The 24,479-nt window shown below is 38.7% G+C and overlaps 2 protein-coding genes across 5 annotated transcripts; one reads left to right on the top strand and one right to left on the bottom strand.

Moving 5' to 3' along the window:
- The first annotated feature begins 1,178 nt into the window (after positions 1-1,178).
- Positions 1,179-10,489, top strand: inpp5e (inositol polyphosphate-5-phosphatase E). 4 transcript variants are annotated; one of them, XM_044330061.1, is made up of 11 exons: positions 1,179-1,239; positions 2,051-2,916; positions 3,721-3,844; positions 3,931-4,028; positions 4,116-4,240; positions 6,055-6,174; positions 6,357-6,464; positions 7,455-7,616; positions 7,715-7,830; positions 8,014-8,150; positions 9,137-10,489. In XM_044330061.1, the coding sequence occupies exons 2-11, from the start codon at positions 2,120-2,122 to the stop codon at positions 9,267-9,269; spliced, it is 1,920 nt and encodes a 639-aa protein (XP_044185996.1). In that variant the 5' UTR covers positions 1,179-1,239; positions 2,051-2,119; the 3' UTR covers positions 9,270-10,489. The 4 variants fall into 4 exon arrangements, with proteins under 4 accessions (XP_044185996.1, XP_044185993.1, XP_044185995.1 ...); XM_044330058.1 differs by lacking the exon at positions 1,179-1,239 and adding an exon at positions 1,246-1,332; XM_044330060.1 differs by lacking the exon at positions 1,179-1,239 and adding an exon at positions 1,327-1,387.
- A 958-nt stretch (positions 10,490-11,447) lies between these two features.
- On the bottom strand, positions 11,448-18,088 carry pmpca (peptidase, mitochondrial processing subunit alpha). Its single transcript, XM_044330054.1, has 13 exons — positions 17,967-18,088; positions 16,597-16,799; positions 16,420-16,499; positions 16,234-16,316; positions 16,033-16,127; positions 15,291-15,391; positions 14,518-14,781; positions 13,653-13,745; positions 13,445-13,563; positions 13,243-13,333; positions 12,964-13,026; positions 12,714-12,858; positions 11,448-12,538 (listed from the first exon to the last, which is right to left on the bottom strand). The coding sequence occupies exons 1-13, from the start codon at positions 18,011-18,013 to the stop codon at positions 12,369-12,371; spliced, it is 1,554 nt and encodes a 517-aa protein (XP_044185989.1). The 5' UTR covers positions 18,014-18,088; the 3' UTR covers positions 11,448-12,368.
- Positions 18,089-24,479: the final 6,391 nt, after the last annotated feature.

Here is a 24,479-nt window from a genome sequence, read left to right as displayed (position 1 = left end):
CTGATGCATTTACGTGTGCACTGTTTAATGTTGTCAAGGAGGAGCTAATTTTAACAATTTAACACACTGCTGGGTTGGTTAATCTATGACTGAATGATTAATCTATTTTTATGCTGATATGTGTCATCTGAAAAGTACCACAATACAGTAACTAAATGGTAAGTTTATATAGCACTTTTATCCAAAGTGCTTTACAATGTTTTTCTGCTGCTCACTCACTCATTCACACACACACTCACACACAAATATGGCGGCAAGCTACCATGCAGGGTGCAGGCACAACCATCAGGAGCAATTAGGGGTTCGGTATCTTTCTTCAGTATCTGCCCTTTTAAATAAAAATGTAGTGGAGTAAAAAGTACAATATTTCCTTCTGAAATGTAGTGGAGTAGAGTGGAAAAATAGAAATACTAAAGCAAGGACCTCAAGATTGTAAAGAGTATTTGACAACTTTAGTTACTTTTCAGATGAAGATTTGACACAATGGATAATATAACAAGCCTTTAAAATACAACACATTGTTAAAGATTAAACCAGTGGTTTCCAACCTTTTTTGCTTTTGACGTCTTACATAAAGCAGTGTGTAATCAGGGTCACATTTCAGATGTCTATGAGTTGTTAACAGCTCCACCAAATAGTGATTTTTCCCTCTAAACTTCTCACATGGTTTCATTTTAATAAATGTTCAAATGATCCAATATTTCACCAAAAATCAAAGATTAGAGAAAAAGTCCATGAACTGAAAACAGATTTGTGCATCAAAACTTTGTTTTGTCTTCTTTCCTCTCCCATTAATCATCTCACGACCCCTCAGATTTATCTGGTGACCCTTTTGGAGGGGCCTGACCCCTAGGTTGGGAACCACTGGACTAGCTAAGTGTATATAAAGTAGTTGAAACTAGCTCCACCTCCAGCAGCTACAACAATAACATGCTATTTACACACTGATGCTTCAGTATTAATAATTTAATGATGTCATATGTAATAATATATCAGTCAGAGGGACCAAAATACTACGTTTACTGCAATACTTATGTACTTTTACTGAAGTGGGATTTTAATGCAGGACTAATGGAGTATTTTTTATTTTTTTGCATTTCGTATTTTTACTTAAATAAAGGATCTGAGTACTTCTTCCAAGATGAGTGGACTATATGGAGCAGCGGATGTATCTCCCCTCTTCATCACCGGAGGACGCTGTGACGCATGCTTGGACCCTCGAGTGACTCTCTTGTCTTGGTAACAAACTCTGTGTTGTCAAACGTTGCTAAGGAAGTCATCGAGCTAATTTTAAATTAGCCACTCTGAAACCTACCAACAGTAAAACAAGAGGTAACTTCTCCTTCAGCGTCACAACAGGGAAACACTTAAGATGAAGGCTACACACGTCAGCTATGTATTCATAGTCTCTTCAAACGGTCGCTTTAACCGTTACCGTTAGCTCACCTAGCCTGTATACAGCTAAGGTTTAGATAACATGTTGTAGTTTTTTGCTTATAACTTAAACGGCTAATGCTAACACTAATAGCACACTGATTTTTCTGAATTAGTAGTATTAAATAGTAGCTAGTCGTTTTTAGGTCAAAATGCTATCACTTAACGTCTGTTAACAGATAGCTACAGTATGTAAATCACGGTTACAATGTCCTCGATGATTTTAACATTACAATAAGAGCTAATTATTTAATGCTACACAGGTTAGCCAGATGGTTAAAGGACAGGTTAACACATTTTCAAGTCTGTCTTAAAACAACAGTCGGGTGCCCAAATGAACACTGAAATAGGTTTTTCTTGCTGTAATCATTCCTCCTGTTCATATTGACCATTAGAAGATTTGCACTGAAGGAAACCTTTTTGATTTTGTTCCCCATCACTTACATTGAAAACACTTTTAAAGGGGGTCTTACAGGAGGAATGATCACAGCGAGGAAAACCTCTTTCAGTGTTCATTTGGGCACCTGACTGTTGTTTTAAGACAGACTTGAACAATTGTGAACCTATCCTGTGAGGCAGGCATTTCACTGAATCATATCATGCCCTGTATTTGCAGGTGTCTGTCATTAAGCAATGAGAGACCGTTATCCACCAGACCACAGCCGGTCTCAGGCATGACGAGAGGATGACTGAGAATGGAGAGGACAGCAGCCTCTATCAGTCCTGTGAAGCTCCTGCTAAAGGGGATTCAATTGTCAGTGACAGCAGGCCACTCAAGACCCTCTTAGCGGACGCCAAAACCTGCAAGGAACACAATGATGTGCTTAAACTCTCCCAGATTTCCAGAAACGCAGAGGGTGAGGTCATACCTCACCAGCCCCGGCCACCCTCGTTACCCAGGCTGTCAAAAGGCAGTAAAAGTGTCTCGTTGGAGGAGACCATGAGAACCAGGAGGCTGAAAAACAGCCAAGAGAGTCTGAGTGACTCAGTTGAGAACGGCTCCTCCACTGACTCACTTAAAGAGGACCAAGCAGTTGTCCTCAGTGGAGCTGCTGCCCTTAGAAATGACCAGGACGCCACTGTGGGACACCTCCCTGTTGCTACGACAGGTTCCCCGCTCTTCCGGGACAGAGGGGGCAGTCTCTCTGATTACGAAAGGAGGCCCCACAGCCAGCAGAGCGACCCCACAGACCACAGATTGAGATCCACCAAGCTGCGTCTGTCTCCAGTGCAGCCCTCAGGGCCGCTGCCTGCTCTGGAGAGGAGCTTTGCGTCGGCCACTTTAAGGGCAGCTAATAGGATTGACAGGGATTGTTTGGATTATGTCATGCTGGCCAAAGAGAAGTTCGGGGAGAAGATACACAGGAACCTAAGCGACAGCCGGCTTCTGGAGAACATGGGGTCCGACAGCGCCTCTGTCAACTCCATGAGGTCCACCTACAGTGTACTCAGCCCCATCAGACCCCAGGATGTGAGGAACAGGTACAGTAGCCACAGCAGACTATGTAGATGACGCAGCTGGAGTTATATTGGATGGATGTTAACATTCTTTTGTAGTCTTCACATCTAGCATGAGGCTGTTAGAGGTCTATCGCTTTCACGGGTACCTAAGCCTCTAACTGATGGTTGATTTAGATACAGGCTAGTTAAAATATAGATGTGTGTACCTTTAGTCTTTACAACAGTAATACAGTCATGTAATAGCACATATAGCTTAAATATTCAATAATACTGTGTCAGGTTGAGCAGTACCCAGGCTTCAAATAGCAGAACTTTAGCCTTATCAAAAGAAAACTAGTCAAAATAATAGTACAGTATTTTATATCCACAATGAACATTTTAGTATTGGTGGTGCCCTGTGGGTGGAGCTAATTAGCATAGCACATCTGGAGCTTGGTTCCCTATCAGGAGTGAGTGTTTTGAAACACTGACTGACTGTTAATTTCCCTTGAAAGCAGCCTGTCTCCTGAATTTTGCACTTTAACACGTTTACGTTGCTCAGATCTTTAAGAGAAAAGGGGGGACGTGACAGTGTGGAGGGGGATTAACGCAGGATCAGAGAAGATGCTTGTTCAGCACAGTTTTTGACAGGAAGGACTCAGTCTACATAGTCTCAATATATAGACAGTGTCTTTTAAGGTAAAGCTTAATTTTTACTTGTAAATTACCAACATATAATATCTGAAACAACAGAACTGTTTTCTTCTATTCTGCAAGAGAAGATTGTGTTGTTGTTTAGCAGTCAGTAAGAGATGCTATTTTTTATTTTCAATGTTTACTTCCCAGGAGCTTTCTGGAGGGCAGCGTGCTGGGAAACGGCGCCCTGCTCGGGGCTGAGGAGCTGGACCGCTACTTCCCCGACAGGCGAGTGGGCATCTACGTCACCACGTGGAACATGCAGGGGGAGAAGGTAAGAGGGACTCTGCAAAAATCTTTTTACCACTTGCATGATTACAGGCGCTAGCTGGATTGTAACCAGGTTCGTGTCATTCGCAGGGGATACCAGCCAACTTAGATGATCTCCTGCTTCCGACAGACTCTGAATTTGCACAAGACTTTTATGTTATAGGGGTCCAGGAAGGTTGTCCTGACAGGTATGAGACGTTTTGTTTGATTTTCATCATGAGTTACAAAGTTACACTACAGTGTATGTGTGTGTGTGTGTGTGTGTATCTGTGCAGGAGAGAGTGGGAGATCCGTCTTCAGGAGACTCTGGGGCCGTACTACGTCATGCTGTACGCAGCATCACATGGTGTTTTGTATCTCACTGTATTTGTCAGAAGAGACCTCATCTGGTTCTGCTCAGGTCAGTCCTACTCTACATCATCAGTTTGGGAAGGATTAAACCTCATGTAATTCAGTTTTATTCATCCTGTCTTATATAACTTTTGTGAGGTTATTGGAAGATTTTTATTTTTATTTTGTTGTGGTTACACACTTTCGTAAGTCATATGGTGGCATTCTGTATTTTCTCAAATATGTGTCAGAGTAAGATGCTACATCCTCTTTATTGGCCAAAGAAGTTTACAGTTACAAATATTTTGACATTTTCTCATGTAGATTAGAGCTTTTCAGTATTAATTAGTCTACCAGTTATTTTCTTGATTAATTAATTCATTGTTTGCTCCATAAAATGTCAGAAAAAAGTGAGAAATGCCCATCACAGTTTCCAAAAGATGATGTTTTTAATCTTGTTCTGTTTGACCAACAGTCCAAAACCAACAGATATTTAGTTTACAACGTTAATAAGGTTGTGAAGAATTTCTTGATCACTCAATAAACACACAAAGAGAGTATTGTCAGGTTTCGAAACAAATCAAAGAATAAAATCAGAAGCACCATGCGTCATATTTCTAAGAGAGAGAGCACATACCACCTAGAGTTACCTTTTCTCTCACTGCCGAGTTGGCACTCAGCCAGTTCTTAAATACTCCTGTACAGGATCAAAAATACCTATAGCTAACCGCAAAGGTCAGTGAACAACCCTCAGATAGAAACAAGGGTCAAGAGTTCAACTATTCAAGGAGTAAGATTTCTTCTCAACCATATACGCCAGAATAACAGCACGCAGGTGTGAACCAAAGCGGCATCGGATAATAAAAGTGACGTCGCTGTCACGTTTAATGAAATCACAAACAACGCTGTCCTCTAACGGCTCGACAGATCAACACATTAAAGAGACAGACATCTACATAACTATAATCTGTGTTACTACTGGCTCAGACAAAAGTAAAGAAAAAAGATTTATTTATTCAGGAAATCTCAATGAGATCAGGATCTCTTTTGCAAGAGAGAGCAATAAGATGGTTCATTCACATCATAATCAAAAAACAACCATCACACAAACACTCAGACACAAAATAATCACAAACATGAAGAATATCAGCTAGTAAAACTTCTGGTTAGGAACGAGTGTCTCTAACTTGAAGCAGTTTTTAGTTCATTCCAGTGGTGAGGTGCATAAAACCTGAAACCAGCCAAAGTTTTAGGTAACCAGTCTCTATTCTGTGCTGTGTGCAGGTGGTTTTCTGTTGGACTCTGACTGATTGTGCTGTTAGGAGCTAAATTAATTCAGTGGCAGATAATAAAGAACAAAACACGACACTGTACACATGGGCTGGATTGGTGTAAACAGTCAAAATTTATTTAAATTTATTGAAGTAAAAAAAAAAACAAGAAGAACAAATTCTTGCATGAAAGGAGTTATTGTAGATGAAAGACTCACTTGGGGGGGAAAAAAACATTGAACGTGTTTGCAAAAGGTCAATGAAAATGATTGGAATATAGAGGAAAGTTTGTTCTCTGATTTATCCTTCTTCTCATGTAACTCTGTATTATAGTCTAATCTATCCAGATATCAATTACTGCAGTATTATTTGAGCTGCTACATGTACATCATACCTTAATCAATCTCTTTTAATCAGTTTTTAAGAATGATTTCAGACTCCTTTAGCCAAGAGCCATCTGCACCTTTGTTTAGGAAATTTAAAGGAAATTTAAACTTAAGTCACTTCATTCTGTAAATACTCTTCTAACATGTGTGTATGTTATATATATATGTATATATATATATATATATATATATATATATTTATATATAACCATTTTTTCCGCACACAGAGGTGGAGCACGCCACAGTCACAACCAGGATCATCTCACAGATCAAAACCAAAGGGGCTGTTGGAATCGGCTTTACCTTTTTTGGCACTTCCTTCCTCTTCATCACATCCCATTTTACCTGTGAGTATAAGTTTCTCTGAGTCAGAGAGGCTGCAGACATCCTAATATTTGATGTTAACATCACATTAACTCTGTCCGAACATTGTAAGAGGAGCACATATTAGTTATTACATAGTTTTGGTGAAGCTTTGCATTATTATGTGTCAACCTGTTCCTCACATGTCGCTCTTGTTTTCTTCCAGCCGGAGACGCCAAAGTTTACGAGAGAATACTAGATTACAACAAGATCGTCGAAGCTTTAGCTCTTCCAAAAGGCCTTCCAGACACCAACCCTTACCGCTCAACAGCATGTAAGACTCTCTAAGTTCACTTGTGTGAAAGACAAGGTGCTGTTTCCACACTCGGAGCTAAAATAACATAATGTAACCAAACTCAAACAGACTATCCTGCTCTTAAAAAATGCTCATTTTAGTATGTCCGTATGTCTTCATATTCTAACTCCGTCTTTGTGTGTAAATATTTTGGGAAACACGGGATGATAAGCTTCACTTATTTCAGTCATTTTTACAAGACAGATGTGACCATTGTTGCCAGATTGAGCTGTTTTTCAACAATGGTCACATCTGTCATATATGTCTGGACTAGCTTTTATTTAATCTGGTGGTTAAAAATTGTTTTGGGTGGGTTTGAGCTACTGTTTACACCATAAGCAGCTTCCATTGTTCTGTGATAAAATGTCTGTAACAGCGGTTTAATGATAAATGTAACGTCTAAAAATGTTCTGATTTCTATTTTATTTTTTTCATTACTGTAACTGTGATAAACTGAACAGAAGACTGGAGGCGACAGGATCAATATATGTAAAAATCGGGCTTCTTTTATTACAGTTGGATGGGTTTGTGCTACTTTTTGTCAGTCCTGTCTGGCGACACTGGATGTTAGTGTCTTAAAACAAGTTAACTCTCCACTGGATTTGTGGCATTTCACAAATTAAGCTGATTTTCAGTGAAAAATGAAGCAAACTGTCTCACCCTCATAGAAAATGTTTCCACTTCACACACTGATGCTGGTGGAGCGACCAAAGCACTGACCTCCATAAATATGATTATAAGACTTAGTACTAGTTTATAGTTCAGAACAAATTGCTCCTGTTTTTCAACAGAAATGTTTATGGGTCCATTTTTGGTTTTGTTTCATGACCTTCATGCCCTTTTAAGTCCAGCTATTGAGTGCAGTATCAGTTCTATTGCATTCATATATGTAGATGTGATATTATTGTTGTTGATAATAATAATCACCAAATATCTTTGATTATAAAAGTGTGTCGTCCTCATTCGTAGCCGACGTCACCACAAGATTTGACCAGGTCTTCTGGTTTGGAGATTTTAACTTTCGGCTCAGTAAGGACCGGGGTGACGTGGAGACCATCATCAACCAGACAGCAGGCGGCGATATGGCTCCTCTGCTGGAGCACGACCAGCTCTCCAAGGAAATGAAGGAGGGTATGCTGGCATGACGGAGGCTATAACACAGTGAAAGCTTTATATAGAAGTAGGTTGATTGATTTTCACCTTGTAAACATGTTTTGTTTTCCCTCCAGGTTCAATCTTCAAAGGCTTCCAAGAGGCACAAATTCACTTCCCCCCCACATATAAGTTTGACATCGGCTGCGATATCTACGACACTACTTCTAAGCAGAGAACGCCTTCATACACAGTAAGAAGAAAATAAAGCTCCACATGACTAAAGATAATCTGTTGATATGGCCGCTGAATCTATGTTTTTGTTGTCTTTTTATTACTCTTATACGTTTTTTAGCTGCTGTAATTAAAGTCTGAACTGGCTGAGGAAATAAAAGTGGTTCTCACAAGGTTGAAACCTCCGTGTTTGTGTTCACAGGACAGGATCCTGTTCAGGAACAGACAGGCTGATGACATAAAGGTGGTCAAATACACCAGCTGCTCCAGCATCAAGACATCAGACCACCGCCCTGTCGTCGGTGTCTTCCAGGTCAAACTGAGGCCAGGCAGAGACAAGTGAGTCCCGTCATTCCAGTCCTGATATCAGTCAAAAATCAGATGTAATCAGAATATCAGTGCGTTTCAACTATTAACTAACTATTTAAACTATTGACCCGTCAGCAACCAGTAAGGCTTTGTAATTCACATTTGTTTGTTATTCTAATCGTGTTGAGCATTTAAAAAATATTGTAAATCAAAGCACTGAATTCTGTTGTCAAAATTAATGATAATAAATAGTCGAGAACATGATGTGAGAATGCGAACCCAAAAACTTCTAAAATATTTTTATTGGGCGTTTTATGCCTTTTATGACAGGAAATGACGGGAAATCCGAACAAAGGTCCAGATTCTGAATCTCTTTGGGCCGTGGACTGTTGGTCGGGACAAAAAAAGACATTTGAGGTTGAATCTAGGACTTTGGGGAAGGGTGATCAACAATTTCAGACATTTTATCGACCAAACAACTAATCAACAAATCAAAAAAATATTCTACAGATTGTTCAATAATGAAAATAATTGTTAGTTGCAGCCCTACAAATCATGAAGTAGCATTTTCACAATTACGGCTTCAGCTAATGGTTATTTTCATTACAGATTCATCTGGTGATCATTTTTTCAATAAATCCAATCAATTAATTTTGATTTATAAAATGTCATAAAATCTTAAAGTTGGACCAACACTGTAAAACCTAAAGATATTCAGTTTTCAGTCACATAAGACAAAGAAAAGCACCAAATCCTCACAACTGCAAAACTGGAGCAAGATATTATTTATCTGTTGATTGATTAGTCAGTTAATCAATTAATCACTTCTAATCACGATGCATAATAGTTCCAACTTTTGCTTTCCTTACTTAAAAACAAGCCTTTAATGCTTTCATATCTTTCTTTCGGTGCTGCTCCCTTGTTTTTTTCCCTTATTTTTGGTCTTTTTGTGTGTTTTTTCTGTCTTTACGTCATAAATCTGCTCTCTACTTTAATCCCGTGTGTGTGTTTGACAGTATTCCTCTGGGTGCGGGGCAGTTCGACCGGAGCCTGTACTTGGAGGGCATCAGGAGGAGGATCACCAGAGAGCTGAAGAGAAGGGAGGCCATGAAGAATCAAAGCAGCAGCACCATCTGCACCATCTCTTAAACCCTTAAGATGGTCTCTGCAGACCAGACCAGACCAGGCTGGACTGGATCGAACTGTGCCAGAAAACAAGCAGGCAGGAAAAAAGGACTAAAAGGAAACCAGAGTTGTCTTAACCACACAGAAGGCCGGTGCTGGTGGAGGGAACCGAGGAGCAGACAGCGCCCTCTGTTGGGAACCGTGTGTCCTGGTGAAAACGGGGTCGGGAGAAGCGGCTGGCTGGACTTGAGGGCAGGGACCTTGAGGTCAGACAGACGTTTGCAGACACAGCAGTCTGGCCTTTATTTATACAGCCCCCCCCCCCTCCCCTACTCAAACATGACAGGGACAGGGTGTTGGTGGTGGGGGGGGGGGCGGCTGCCGTTGTGGCTTACTCCTCAGTCACATGCTGCAATGTGAACTGATTTAACCTTAAAGGCTCCGTGTCATTACATTCATTTTCTAATTATTTTTGTGTAACAAGCATCATGAACCACAATGTTTTTCACATAACTCTACATCAGTGTTCGATTGCCTTCTGAATTTGTTATCAAATAGCTAAACTAAAGCTAACTGCAGTAAAGATTTAGGTGCATTTAAGGTCATTTAAGCCATCGACTTGAATCTGGTTTGAAGCTGAATGTTTTGTAGGTTAGAGATACAAAAGTATGACTGAAGAAAAGGGAGCTGTCGTTAAATTATTTCCGTTATGAGGTCAAATATATAATTTCAAGAGCATGAAATGTTACCATCAGTATGTTGTTACATGGTACGGTTGAATTTCAGGGACATTGAATGTTGTTAGACACCTTACAGACACCTTTTTTTTTTTTTTTAATTATTAAGAACTCACTTCCCACATAGAATAGATGACGCGTTATAATTACACCGTCACTACTTTTTCTCTTACTAGGCCAAGTGATCCTTCGCAACAGACTGTAACTTAATGCCTTACCTCTCATCTCACTGCTGTGTAACCTCATATATATATATGTATGTATATATATGTATACATACTGAAAACTGTCCATGTACTGTACCACGTTAACGACCTCTCATTCCCAGCATGAAGAGAGGCGGCTCCGGTGTGCCAGTCACTCCTCTGCTTCTAAAAAAAAAAACAAAAAAAAAAACAAAGTGCCTGTGGGTCTTGTTTTCCATTTCCTCAGGACCTCTCGTCTTTATTCTGCGTCTCTTTTTTTCTATGCCACCTAACATCCTGTAATAAAAAGTTTTAAAACAAACTTGTGTTTTTTTTTTGTAGGTGAAACTTTCTCCATCACAAGAAGCAGCTGTCCATCGAAATGCAACACCTTTTTTTTAAAATATATAATTTTATTTGTGGAAGTAATTACATTTATTTACCAGTTGACTTGCAGATGTTAACACGGTTCACATTTAACATATTCACTGTAGTCAGAAGCCACTGAAATAATAGTAAAATACATCTGAGAGTATTTGGGTGCAGCTCAATTAAATGTTCATTTGAAATATAGTTAAACTTCTAAGTTCACATGTCAGTTCACAATTTGTCAAGTCTAACTTGAAACAACAGTCAGGTGTCCATATGAACACTGAAAGAGGTTTTCCTCACTGTAATCATTCCTCCTGTTCATACTGGCTGTTAAAAGATCCCCTTCAAATGTGCTTTCAATGTAAGTGATGGAGGCCAAAATCCACAGTGTCAAACAGTTATTTTGTGCAAAAATGCATTTAAAAGTTTATCTGAAGGTTATATGAGGCTCCAGCAGTCTGAGTTAGTCATATCAAGTGGATATCTGACACATTTACAATCTTTTTAGCATCATTGTGTTTCCTGTTGAGCTGCTAGTTGACTTGCAGTGTTTCCTGAACATCTGTAAGTCAACTGGTAGTAAGAAAAAAAAAGGGACTTTGGCACTAAAAAGACAGTAATGTTGAAAAATATCTACTTGATTTGACTCATTTGGACGACTGAAGCTTCATATTAGCTTCAGATAAACTTTTAAATACATTTTTACACAGACTGTGGATTTTGTCCCCCATCATTTACATTTAAAGTGCATTATGAAAGGATCTTCTAATGGTCGGTATGAACAGGAGGAATGATTACAGCGAGAAAAACATGTTTCAATGTTCATTTTGGCCCCCGACTGTTGTTTTAAGACAGATTTGAAAAATAACAAATACGTCCTTTAAGTTAACTCTCCACCAGACAGCGAATAAGCATAATTCCCAAAACTTTATGTTTAACTTTAACTTTTTTTTAAAATTTTGGGGTACTTTGTAAGGGCATGAACACAATCACAAAAATACAAAAGAACAGGTTTCACTATAGATTTCAATCTCTTCACAGTAAAACTGAGACACAACGGTGACAGAAACATGATTTAAAGTTTTCAGGAGAAACTGGCTGCTGTTGTAAAGTTGTGGCCACACTGATCAAAAAGAAAAATCAGCAATTCCTTTATTAATCTATTTCCTCTAACTGTGTATTGTGTCTCCTGTGCCTGCGAAGGGACATTATGAAGTGCTGTTGTATAAATAAAGATTCTCAACTATTTTTTTTTTTTAAATCCATCCACTGCTGAAAAAGAGGCTCCAGGTGAAGCTTGGCGAGTTTTCCAGAGATGAAAAAAAACAAAACATTTCTGGGATGTTAGCCGAACTCTTTCTCTCTACCTAAACAAGCTAATTTAGATCTTTTCACAGTGTATCATCATTCATTCATAAACTTTAACAAAACAACACAGTTTGTTTGTTTTTTTCCCCAATGGAAAATTAACACTTAAATTTTGGTTTTGGGTGGAATGTCCCTTTCAAACCAAACTTCTGCAAACCATCCCAGTAAATAATGACATATGGCTTCCTGCCCACAAAGAATAAATACAGATACTACGACTGTGTAGACAAAGGTAACTTACTGTAGAGTAAAATGTATTTTTTTTTTCATTAAAATCCCCACTCAGAGGCTCAGTCGAGAGCCCAGGAATTAGTCCCCTCCCAAGAGTGAGTTCTGTGTTGGGAGGGAACACTAGTGTAAGCTTCCAAACAGTCCAGTTTATTTACAGTGATGTTTGCCAGGGCTGACTGGCAAAAATGGCGATCGGGGGGGGGGGGTGGGGGTGGGGGGGTGGGGGATGTCTATCGGAAGAGGCGATACATGCGGGGCAGACGTCCGTCCTTGCTGGACAGAGCGGCCTGAATGTGTTCGTATGACGGCAGCTCTGTCAGGTCTCCCAGAGCTGCTACTGCTGGTTTACTGCGCAGCATCTTGGCCGTCACTCTTTTAATGTCACTGGCGGTCACGTTGCCTGGAAATTAGATGTTGACAAGTGGAAAAAAAAAAAAAAACATAAAATAGCAATTTTTTACACCATTTTTAATTTACAATTATTTGATGAAAGTCCCAGGCTGATTTCGCCGCTCCTCAATCTTTTGTTAATGCCTGAAAACCATAATAAACATATAAATTGGTTCAGAACTCACTTATCAGCGCACACAGTTCATGTGGCAGCTTTCTCTTTCCTGTCGAGAGAACTTGGCGACCAACATCTTCGAAAATAACCGGCCGCGACTCCAGGTTCATCATCAGCATGGACTTCAGCTGCGTCTTGGCCCTCTCCAGCTCCATCTAGAAGTACAGGAAGAAAAAATTTTAAAAAAAAGGTTTTATTCTGTAACAATAATCAATACAGACAAAGTTGTGTTAGATTTTCTCTACAGTGATTGTTATTACCTCTCCGGCATTTCCAGCCATCTGAATGAACTCTCTAGTTATTATCTCCACCATTTCCCGCACCTGGGGATGAAAGTACAGTATGTAATAAGAAGTCAGACCACCATATAAACCACAGAGAGCCAAATGCACTTAACCAGAGCTGACAATCACTTAGAAATTCAGTTTTAGAAGGATGTTTAACACCATTTAAGCCTTTCTGATTGGCTTAAACTTGCTATTTGGATGCAAAGGCACAATAAAAACACTTGACCTCTGCTGTCCTGAGCCTGAACCCACCTGTCTGGGGTCCGCACTGGCATGGATACACAGCAGACCGCTGTCCTCATAGCTGTGATGGTAGGAGGTGGCGTTGTACATCCAATGATGCCTAAAACAGACAAGAGAATGAATGAAACTGATACAAACTGCTGGCTGGTGTAGGGACGTATCATCGTGATTATTTGAAATGATGCTGAAATAAGGTGTGTGACATGTTCACCTGTTGAGTACGTTCAAGTAGAGGCGAGTGAACATGCCTTTCCCAGGTCCTCCAGCGGAGAAGGAGCCACCTCCGCCCATCATCATGTTTAGGACAGCGAACGGGATGAAGTCGTCCTCCTGTAACAACAAAACATTTTATTTAGTTTGAAATCTTACACACGTCAAGACACCTGATCTGTAAGTAGCCGGAAACAACAAACACCCACCAGAAAGGAGCAGCTCTCCAGGCCGATCATGATGTGGGTGAGCTCTGGGATCGGCGTGGGGCCGAGGCTCACGTCTGACATGTCCTTCTCCATCTGACGGATTCAAAGAAGACGGTTACGACTCTTCCTTGTAGCCAAACTAAGACGAGATGCTTATATCAAAATGACTTCTGGTTATAGCGTTAATGAATCTGGAATCCTCTGCAATAGGAGTTAAAATTACCCTTACTGGTTTCTCTGGGCAGATTTAAAGCTTTGCTGCAACCTCATCTATCTGCCAGTGTCAGGGTGCATGCTGGGAGGTTTTTAATGAATCAAATTGCTGCTGTTTCTCAGCCCAATTACTGCATATTGTATCATTATTTTTTATTTTAAAATGACTAATAAGAGGTTGTGATAGATCTGTCTGTATTACTTGTTTTTATGTTGTTTGACTGAAACTTTTTGTTGCTGCCTGTCTTGGCTAAGAAAGGTTTTCCTGGTAAAATAAATAATGTTTATACAATTATATGTAATGTGGATGAACATCAGATGTATTTATGTGTATGTAAAATGAGATTGTTTAAATTTCTTGGTATAAATATCACATGGTACCAATGTTTTCTGCTCTATCTGTTCTTTTTTGGGAGTTTGTGTTTGTTTGTTTTTCTGAATAAATTATCATTAATTGTTCTGATATTGTTATTTCTTCATTTTTACCATCTTTAGAAAAATATTAATAAAAAGATATAAATACAGAAAAGGACTTCCTCTTTTAACTCTTACATATTCCCTATGAACAAACATTTTTCAATCGGAAATGACGTCTGAGAAATTTTAGGGGCAAATCGAAATAAAATGAGCAAATATAAACCATATAAATCACCTTTACAATGCCGCCGGTGTACTGTGCCACAGAGAGGTCCACGTTGGCTGCTGTGATCGCTCCCCACACCGGCTTCACATCCAGCAGGTACTTCCTGGCACATTCGACCAGCTGCTCGTGCTCGATGCCGACTCCCGCCAGCACCATCCGCTCAGGACAGTAATAGTTACGCAGGTAGCTGTGAAGCACTTTCTTATCGATCTTATCCACGTTGTCTCCAGGACAAAAACGAGGCAGTCCGACCGTGTTACCTCGATATGCAGCCTGGAAACAAAGAAGGGAAAAGTCACTAAAGTCTTAAATGTTTAAAAAAACCTACAGTACTATACAGAGACCCACTATAAACTTGAGTTTTAATCATGTTGTCTTTCAGGGTCTATTAGCATCAGATAACACTTAAGACAATGTATTACTGTTTTTGTAACCAACTAATCATATTAGCTAATTAACATGTACAAATAAGTCACATTTGCTGGGTACAGCTTCAAAAATGTTAACATCAGGTTACTTTTGTTTCAAATAATTATCAAATTTAAACCTTTTTTTGTCTGATGGTCAGACTGAGTAAACAATCACTATAAAGACTAAGACTCTGTTAACTTGTGATGGGTATTATAATTATTTTTTGACACCTTACAGAATAAATTAAAAAAAAAAGTCTGATCTATTGATTAATTAACTGCAATAACCCTCTAACCTCACTGATTGATTGGTTAATCAGTCTAACAGAGAGACAGTGTGATGACTGTCTAAACAATGATGATGTGACCTACAGCATGGATCATCTCAGTGAGTAAAGGTTCAGGGTCCGGCCTCATGTTCAGGTCCTCTAACTCAAAACGAACCGCCATCCTCGTCATCTCGATCTCTTCATCTGCATGAAAACAAACACGGTTCATCTCAGAGAAGCAGAGACATCACTTGGTGGAAACCGTCACCTCGCACAATACCCGTAGAATGAGACTAAGACCCGATTTAGACCAAAGATTCACGACGAGACGAAACTGTTTTAGAACGTTGCAGGGAAAAGTTGCAACGGTGTGAACCTGTCCGTCTCGGCTCGACTGAACCCGGCTGATGGCGTCACCTGTTTCAACAGCCAATCAGCTCGTGGTAAAGTCAGCCTGTCAAGTCAGCAAACTGTCAGCTGATCGAAATGGCAGCATTTTGGATGGATCGACCCTCTCATTTTTGTTTTTTTTGTCATGTTTTTGCCGTTTCATCAATTCTAGAAATGTAACTGTAGCATGTTACTCACTATCGCTATCCTCATTCATATTTTAAGATGCTTAAAATTCTATCCAAGTACAAAAAAAAGCCTGAAAAGCCATCAGTTGGAGCGGATGTAATGAGAGTCGTTGCTATGGAGACGATACACCTTCTCATCTAGACGCATTGGTGTAAACTGGCAGGGTTTTGCAGACCGGCGCATTGCAAATAGATGCAACTTTCAACTCGTCTCGTTGTGAATCTGAACTGGGCTTAATGTGTCGCTTAAAGTAAAAATGAACTCACCCAGCAGGCGAGGCTGTAAAACGGCATCAGACAGAAGACTGACCACCGTGTCCAGACCTTTCACTTCAGCAGATACTGCATACATGGTGGTATCTCTGCACAGGAAATAACATCACACATAACGCATAACAGTATTACACATACTAACAAACTCTCAAACAGAGTCTAGTTTAAATTTTATGGTGCTGAAAGACCTCATACCTCGATGTCTGGCAGTCACATATCCCTCCGTGTTTTTCCAACGTGAGGAGAATTTCATCTCTACTGCCGTACTGAGCTGTGGACTAAAAGGATAAAAAAAAAAAATCATGATGCATGGTGACCATAATCTAATAACTAATTAATAAATCAAGTTATTATGGTCTGTTAAAAGGTGGAGGTACTTACAGAAAAGGCAAGTTTCTCTAAGAAGTGTGCTATTCCACTCGGGTACTTTGCTTCATGTCTGGATCCAGAGTTTACTAAAACTAAAAAAAGAAAAAAAGAAGACGGAAAAACCATTTCAGTCAGATCCTGAAGACAAGTGGAAGTAAATATAATTTGTATATCACTGCTACAACTTACCTCCAACTGTGCAGAATTGACCAAACTTGTTTTGGGAGGCGACTTTAAGGCCATTTTCTAAAGTAGTAATCTTGGTCTCATATTTTTCTTGACCATCCACAGATGCAAACACCGGCTTGGGGATCCCAGGCAGCGGCGCGGAGAGAGAGATATTTGGGTATCCACCGCCGCTGCTGTACTTTCTGTAAGCTGCTATCCCAAACCTTTGAGAACAATAAATCAATATTTCTTAAAAATCATCCCAGCAACATTAGGCCATCCAAGATATTCAATGTACTATAATGTAAGACAAAGAACAGTAGCACATTCTCAAATTTGAGAACCTGACACCATTTAATATTTGGCATTATTGTTTAAAAAATGACCTAAACGATTAATTGATTATCAAAATAGTTGCTGATGAGCTCTCTGTCAATTGACATATCGTTACATCTCTTTTTTAATGGTAGGTGAGTATTAAGTCTAAGTACAAATTGGCGACAAATTAAAGGAAAAACTAACATGAACTGCCTTAAACAAAAGCTTTAATGCTACTTAGCATAATGTTCAGATCTGGAAATATACAGGAGGGATGAACACAATTTCTCATATATATTTCAAACATATTCCCTCATTGTGTTTTGATGATGATCTAAATATATACTCCCAGATATTTAAACTATCAACAAACATATGTCTTTGCTTATCAATCAACGTCTAACAAACTGGAAATATCAGTTCATCTCTACAACCAACCTCTAAAACATAAAATATTCCCATTAACATCAAGGCAAGTTTGTACTCGCCTTGATGTTAATGGGACTCCATTTACCAGTGGCGGAAAGTAACTAAGTACATTCACTAAAGTACTGCACTTAAATACAATTTCGAGGTACTTGCACTTGTACTTATCATACTATTTTATACTTTCACTCCACTACGTTTCAGAGAGAAATACTGTAATTTCTACTGCACAACATTTATTTGACAGCTATAGTTACTTCTCAGGTGAACAAACCACTACTTTTACTGCAATACTTTAACTACATTTTACTGCTAACACTAATATACTTTTACTTTAGTAGGGTTAATGCAGGACTTTTCCTTGTAACGGAGTATTTTCACATTAGTGTATTGGTATTTTTACTTAAGTAAAAGCTCTGAGTACTTCTTCACCACCAGATGATGTAAGTTAACGTCAGACTGCAGCTTGTTTGACGGTTAGCCGTTAGCATCATGCTAACTCAGAATGCTAACGTTGAGTGATGAGAGCGGAGAGACGTTACAACGACATGACATGTAAGACGCTGTTTACACTTGTAGCAGCTTCTCTCCTCGTTTAACCCGAGTCTGACGGACAGTTTGAAGCGTTTGTTTTAACCGTGTGTTACCTGTGGACACGACTCCAGCCTCTACACCTCGACATGTGAGTCGCCATCTCGGATCCGCTGTGACCACAAACCGACCCGGATGATGATGATGAAGGTTTCCTGAAGCACTTCCTGCCGCAGGACTCAGACGCCGATAAGTAAACAAACAAACAAACAAACAAACAAACAAACAAATGGGAGACACAATATTCTAACATTCTCTACAAACCTTTTTTTTTTTTTTAATGTTCTACCAAATTGTAACCACTTTTGGTGATAACAACAAGAAAACTTGACCTTGAACTGTACTTGAATTTAAAGGACAAATTCACATTTTTTCAAGTCTGGAACAGTCAGGAACCCCAATGAACACTGAAACAGGTTTTTCTTGCTGTAATAATTCCTCCAGTTCATACTGACCATTACAGGATCCTTTCATAATGCACTTACAAGGTAAGTGATGGGGGACAAAATCCACAGTCCTCCTTCTGTGCAAAAATGTATTTAAAAGTTTATCTGAAGCTAATATGAAGCTTCAGCCGTCCAAATGAGTCAAATCACATGGATATCTTTCCACGTTAAAGTCTTTTTTATTATTATTATTATTATTATTATTATTTATCAGAACATAACCAATCAACACAAACATCCTCTTCAACACTGCACAAGCACAAACAAAAACAAACAACAAAAAAACATGCAGATAAACTTTAACCAATAACAACAACAACAACAACAACAACAACAACAACAACAGTTCCCACACATAACCCGCTCTTCCCTGATTACATGTTGGCTACAGACCAAGCGCTTCAATAATCTGATCCTCTACTTCCTGGATCTGCTTGTTGCTGCTCTCTGTCGCAAGACTGTTTTCAATTTTTAAAAAGTCTTTGTTATTGTTAAAATTTTGGAAAACAAATCTGGCCTCAGCAACTCAAGACTGATGGTTTATAATGGGATACATTAAAGTCCTTTTAGTGCCAAAGTCCCTCTTTTTGTTACTGTACTTCCACCGCGGCTCAACAGGGAAACACAAAGAGGGGATTTGATGCATTTTTTCACAAAATGAAATAGTAACAAAGTAAGTTTAGTAACAAAAACTTTTGGCACTAAAAAGACTGTAATATTGAAAGATATTAGATAAGATAAGGTACTTGATTTGACTAATTTCTCTTCACATTAGCTTCAGATAGCCTAAACTTTTAAAGGATGACTGTTGATTTTGGCCCCCATCTCCTACATTGAAAGCACATTTGAAGGGGATCTTTTAACAGCTAGTATGAACAGGAGGAATGATTACAGCGAGGAAAACCTCTTTCAGTGTTCATATGGATACTTAATTGTTGTTTTAAGACAGACTTGAAAAATTGTGAACCTGTCCTTTAACTCCTTGACAACTCAATCTGTGTATCTGTCTAATTTGTATTTTTGGGCTCTGGTATCCCAAACTATTGATTCTTTAGAGTGCTCAACTAGCCAAAAGCATTTAGTTGCCCATCACTGCATCGATTTTGAACCAGAAGTAGGCCAGCTCCTGAACAACATTACCACTTCCACCTGATTTTTGGAACATTCTGGATCTGCAGACGGAGATTTAACGGGACATTTTTCTGCCAAAGAGGCGACCGGCAGCGGCTTTCAGCGACGGTGTGAATGGCATCCAGTCATACCTCTCCGATAACAGCATCGACCCATAAAACGATGCTCTTCATCTCTCAAGTCACGGCGGTATTTTGCTTGATATCTCTGCTCTCACGCTGCAGCTCAGCCTACGAGCTGCAGGACACCATCCACACTCTGAAAGAAGAAAACCTCCACCTGCAGCACCGGCTGGAGAACCTCACTCGGGCTCTCAGAGATTTGAAACATCTAATGACAGAGAACTCTAAAGGTGAGAGCATCTTGAAACGGACATGAGGAGGTGTTTTGAAATGTATTTACTGCACAGATATAGATAAAAATTAGAGAGTTGAAGCTTTAAGTTGCCATTTCTTTCACAGCTTCTGGAAGCGAATATGACACTGAGTACGTTCACGCCTGGAGGGAGTGGTCCCAACACGGTTAGATCTCCCGCTGAGGTTTGACATGATGAAACACATCCCGTTCTCGCACACAAAACAACAACTTCTCTTTCTTGTACGCTTTCCAGGCATCAGCGCCGACACTCACAAGATGTTGGAGCAGGCCCTCTGCTTGTCCGAGCTCCACGGCGCCGCTCCGTCCGTCTTCATCACTCCCGGTTTTCTCCTCCTCCTCCTCCTCTCACCTCTTGTCTGCGTGATGCTCTCGCTGCTGTCATGAGTCCGCTCCCAAAATAGACGGCAGCTTTCAGATCGTAATTACTACACCCTCCCTTGTAATTATTAGATTAGAAAGGTATTTGTATATGTGATTATTTACGATAACTTCATTCAGAAGCAGAGACGTTGTCAGGATTTTTATAAATACTAAAGTCAGGAGTCGTAGTAAAAAAATAAATATCAGGATTTGAAATCTAAAAATGATAATTTACTTTTCAATCAAATCTACCGTAAATGTTGTGTCCCTATACATTATGTTCTAAATGTTGTTCCCTTTAATCTCAACCAGAATTACTGACATTTATTAAGGTTTTTTCTGTTTAAAACAAGCAAATTTTAAGATATTTACACAAGAAAATATCAGAATCAGGCTGAAAAACCCAACATGTGTGATATGTAAGTTGTGTAAAACCCCAAATTCCCAGAAATATTACGACTTCACCGGTAGCTATGACTTTGTTTATTTGCTTATGAATAAACATTTTTGGCATTCATGTTGTATTTTTGTGTGACTGTGACTTTTTTTAAACAACCTGTAATGTGTTTTCTTGTTGAGAGCTGATTGGCTGTTTGCTTTTATGATGATTTCACACTTAAAAACACCCACACGCTCTCAGACAGCTCTCACCTCAGCTAAATATTTATTCATCATTTTAATTAACTCACATTAATAGTTTCACAGCACTTCAAAGCTCTGAGATCACATTTCTGATTGGCTTCCATCCATGAATTATAATCCAAAACATTTACTTCAAGATGACATGAAACTGTGTTTGATTTTAGCTGCTATCAGAGAGGATTTCTCCCCTTAGATCAATAATGTTCATGCTATCTTGTTTTTGTTTCCTCTTAAAAGTCAAATTGATAATAGAATAATCTACTTACTAGAATGCCGTTATTGTCGTTGCACGTTTCCGGTACAACAAAATTACTTTTGCAACTCCTGGAACGGATACAGCAAAAAAACAAGAACATATATTAAAAGACTGCCATAAAAATGCCATGAAGAAATACGTTTATACATATTATTATACTTATTACTATTAAGCTTTAGAGAGACCTGAGAACAGGTTACATATAACATAAAAACAGAAATAAATAGAGACAGATAAGAATCAATAAAAACAGACAAACATCCTTTCCATTCACAATATTGACCTTGGATGTACAGATCTTACAGTAACGACAGTATTTGCAGAGCAGACAGTGATATAAAGTTATCAAGGAATTCAAAAGTTTATTTGTCACATACAACAAGTGATATGTGCAGCGTGCTGTGCTCCTGAAGCTGTGCTAAAAGTATAGATAAGAAAAGTAGGGCTGCAATTTAAGATTATTTTCATTATCAATTCATCTTTGGCTTATTTTCTCGAGTAATTGATTAGTTGTTTGATCTACAAAATGTCAGGAAATGATGAAAAATGTTGATCACTGTTTCCCAAAACCCAAAGTGATATCTTCAAATGTTTTATTTTGTCCACAACCTAAAGATATTCAGTTTATGGTCATAGAAGACTAAAAAAACTAGAACATATTCACATTTGAGAAGCTGGAATCAGAGAATTTTCATTTATTTTTCTTAAAAAATAACTGAAAATGATCAATTGATTATCAAAATTAATTTAATAGTTGGCAATTAATCAATTAATCATTTCAGCTCTAATATAAAGTGTAAAAATGAAAGATAAAAACATAAATATGTTTTTTAAAACAAGTAAAATGTACATGTGTCATGAGTGAAAATATGCAATGTGCAAATGCAATACAGAGGTCAGAGAAAATAATAATCTATATATTATAATCAATATATATCAGTATACCAACAATTTCTTCTGTATTGCACTTTCTTTCAGCACTGAAAAAAGTAAACAGCTCCTCTTTCAGTACGGATATGAAACTGTGTTCTCACACAGATTATTTGGGAGAACTGCGATGCTACAACCTCCTTTGGTGGATTTATGTGTTTGATGTTGTCCTGAATCCAGCAATGTTACATTTCGCCTGCTAAATCAGTCTTTGTCTGCTTAATTAAAATGACCCTCCCTGCATAGATTATAAATCGGTGCATTTGTACTTTAATTTCCATTTGATTATGCTGAATGGATTGTCAATTTACATTTGCAAGGGCGCCAGTAGACATGTGGCAAGACTACAGTATGTGAGCTGTACTCATGCCTGCGAGCAAGCCAGGAAGAAGCCACTGCACGGATGGATGGCTCTGTGATCTTGGTGTTTCTGCTTTAACGTGACGACGTTTTAACAGATCAGAATTGGACAAACTCTTGACAAACATCTGTTGCAGGGGTTGAAATAGTAGCCTAATTTCTAAAGGAAGTCTACTATATTTTGCTCAGTTTTTGTTGATTCATTGACAGATTTTGTCACTTGCTTTGAGAAAATAATGAATTTAAGACAAGTTTAATGGACACATGATGAGATATTTATGGTTGTGTGCTTCTCAATCAATCATTTTATTGGTCCCCAAAGATAAAAACACAAAGCATATAAACACATCATATAAATACAAATGAGTAAAACACTGAGTGCACAAGTTCAACAATTTGAAAATAAGTTGAAGGAATAAAATCATCAAATATTTTAGAATACTTGTCTTTAAAATGGTTTGCATAGATTGATAAAGTGTTAGTGTAACAGCCATTATTACCCCTCATTAACCCACATTTAAGAGGGAACAGTTCGACCAGCACTTAGACATTAAATTGACAGATGCGCTGATGTATAGATCGCTGTGTGCTGGCAGCGCTTCACTCACGAAAGGTGGACGGTTGATTCCAGCTGCCGCCGTGAGTAATGATGCACGATGTGACCCGTTTCAATTTAACTGTAGATAAGGGAGTCAGCTAAATGTCACAATGTAAATGAAAAAATTGGAAACTGACAAATTGTTCAGCAGGTTTTTATACAGCTTAACTTTAAACCATCATCAAAGTAGATTAAATACTGAATATCACAGACATGTTGACATGCAGAGTTAGAAAACACTTAAAAGATTTGTTTTTTGCTGTATGTACAGTGTCCTTGGAATACGTGGAAGGCACTTAAACTTACATTTATTATTATTAGTATTAAGAACATTTTTAACATATTCAATTAGATATTACATTACATTCTATACATTATGTTACATATTTAATTAGTGCAAATGTGCAAATGTAGATTATTCACATAGAGATGCACACAGTAAGGCCAAAGTAAGTGTTTCTAGTCTGTTTTCTATGTTTGGGCTTGACCCCTCAGTTCAAATTAAGGTAAATATTAATCCTACGGTGAATAATGATATTTCAGACAATAATGTGCTTCTAACTCTGTGGCAGTAGTTTGGGGAAAACCCTTTCCCGTTGTACAAAGTCACAAAGTCAAAAAAAGGGTTTTTGTGTGGTTTGGTGTAGAAGACACTGACTGTCCTGCTCAGAGCCCAGACTTCACCCCGTCCAACACCCGACTCACCCCGAATGTGAGCCAGACCGTATCACCCAACATCAGTGACTGATCTCACTGATGCTCTTGCGGCTGAATGGGAGCAAATTCCTACAGCCAGTCTCCAAAGTCTGGTGGAAAGCCTGAAACAAGAAGACTAGAGGCATATTAAAGGATTAGTTCACAATTCTGTCTTAAAACAATAATCAGGTGTTCATACGAACATTGATAGACTATTTTGCTCACTGTAATTATTCCTCCTGTTACTGATACAGATCATAGGATCATTAATTTAAGTGAAAGGGGACAAAACCATTGTCTTTGTTTTGAGCAAAAATGTATTTCAAAGTTGATCTGAAGCTCATATGAGGCTTCAGCAGTCTGAGTTAGTCATATTAAGTGGATATCTGCCACATTTACAGTCTTTTTAGCATCAAATTCCCTCCTTGTGTTTCCCTGTGCTGCGGTTGAAGTATAGTAGTAAAAAGAGGGACTTTGGCACTAAAAAGACGTTGAAAGATATCTGCTCGATTTGACTCATTTGGACGACTGAAGCTTCATATTAGCTTCAGATAAACTTGACAGGAGTGTGGATTTTGTCCACCATCACTTACATTGTAAGTGCATTATGAAGAGATCTTCTAATGGTCAGTATGAACAGGAGGAATGATTATAGCAAGAAAAACCTGTTTCAATGTTCATTTGGGCTCCTGACTGTCCTTAAATGGTTTTGGATGTTCAACAATCACATATGGGTGTATTGCCATGTAGCGTGTATACAGACACATATAGA

The sequence above is a fragment of the Thunnus albacares genome, chromosome 2 (genome assembly GCF_914725855.1).
Source record: "Thunnus albacares chromosome 2, fThuAlb1.1, whole genome shotgun sequence".
Classification (NCBI taxonomy): domain Eukaryota; kingdom Metazoa; phylum Chordata; class Actinopteri; order Scombriformes; family Scombridae; genus Thunnus; species Thunnus albacares.
Note: the sequence above shows the minus strand (reverse complement) of the source record. Positions and strands in the feature narration are given on the sequence as shown.

Coding starts and splice junctions, on each gene's coding strand:
- inpp5e (XM_044330061.1), top strand. CDS start 2,120: ATGACTGAGAATGGAGAGGACAGCAGCCTCTATCAGTCCTGTGAAGCT. Junction 2,917..3,720: donor CCCCAGGATGTGAGGAACAG/GTACAGTAGCCA, acceptor TTTACTTCCCAG/GAGCTTTCTGGAGGGCAGCG. Junction 4,241..6,054: donor CCTCATCTGGTTCTGCTCAG/GTCAGTCCTACT, acceptor TTCCGCACACAG/AGGTGGAGCACGCCACAGTC.
- pmpca (XM_044330054.1), bottom strand. CDS start 18,013: ATGGCGACTCACATGTCGAGGTGTAGAGGCTGGAGTCGTGTCCACAG. Junction 13,334..13,444: donor TACTTGAACGTACTCAACAG/GTGAACATGTCA, acceptor TGTCTGTTTTAG/GCATCATTGGATGTACAACG. Junction 12,539..12,713: donor TGAACTGTGTGCGCTGATAA/GTGAGTTCTGAA, acceptor TCTAATTTCCAG/GCAACGTGACCGCCAGTGAC.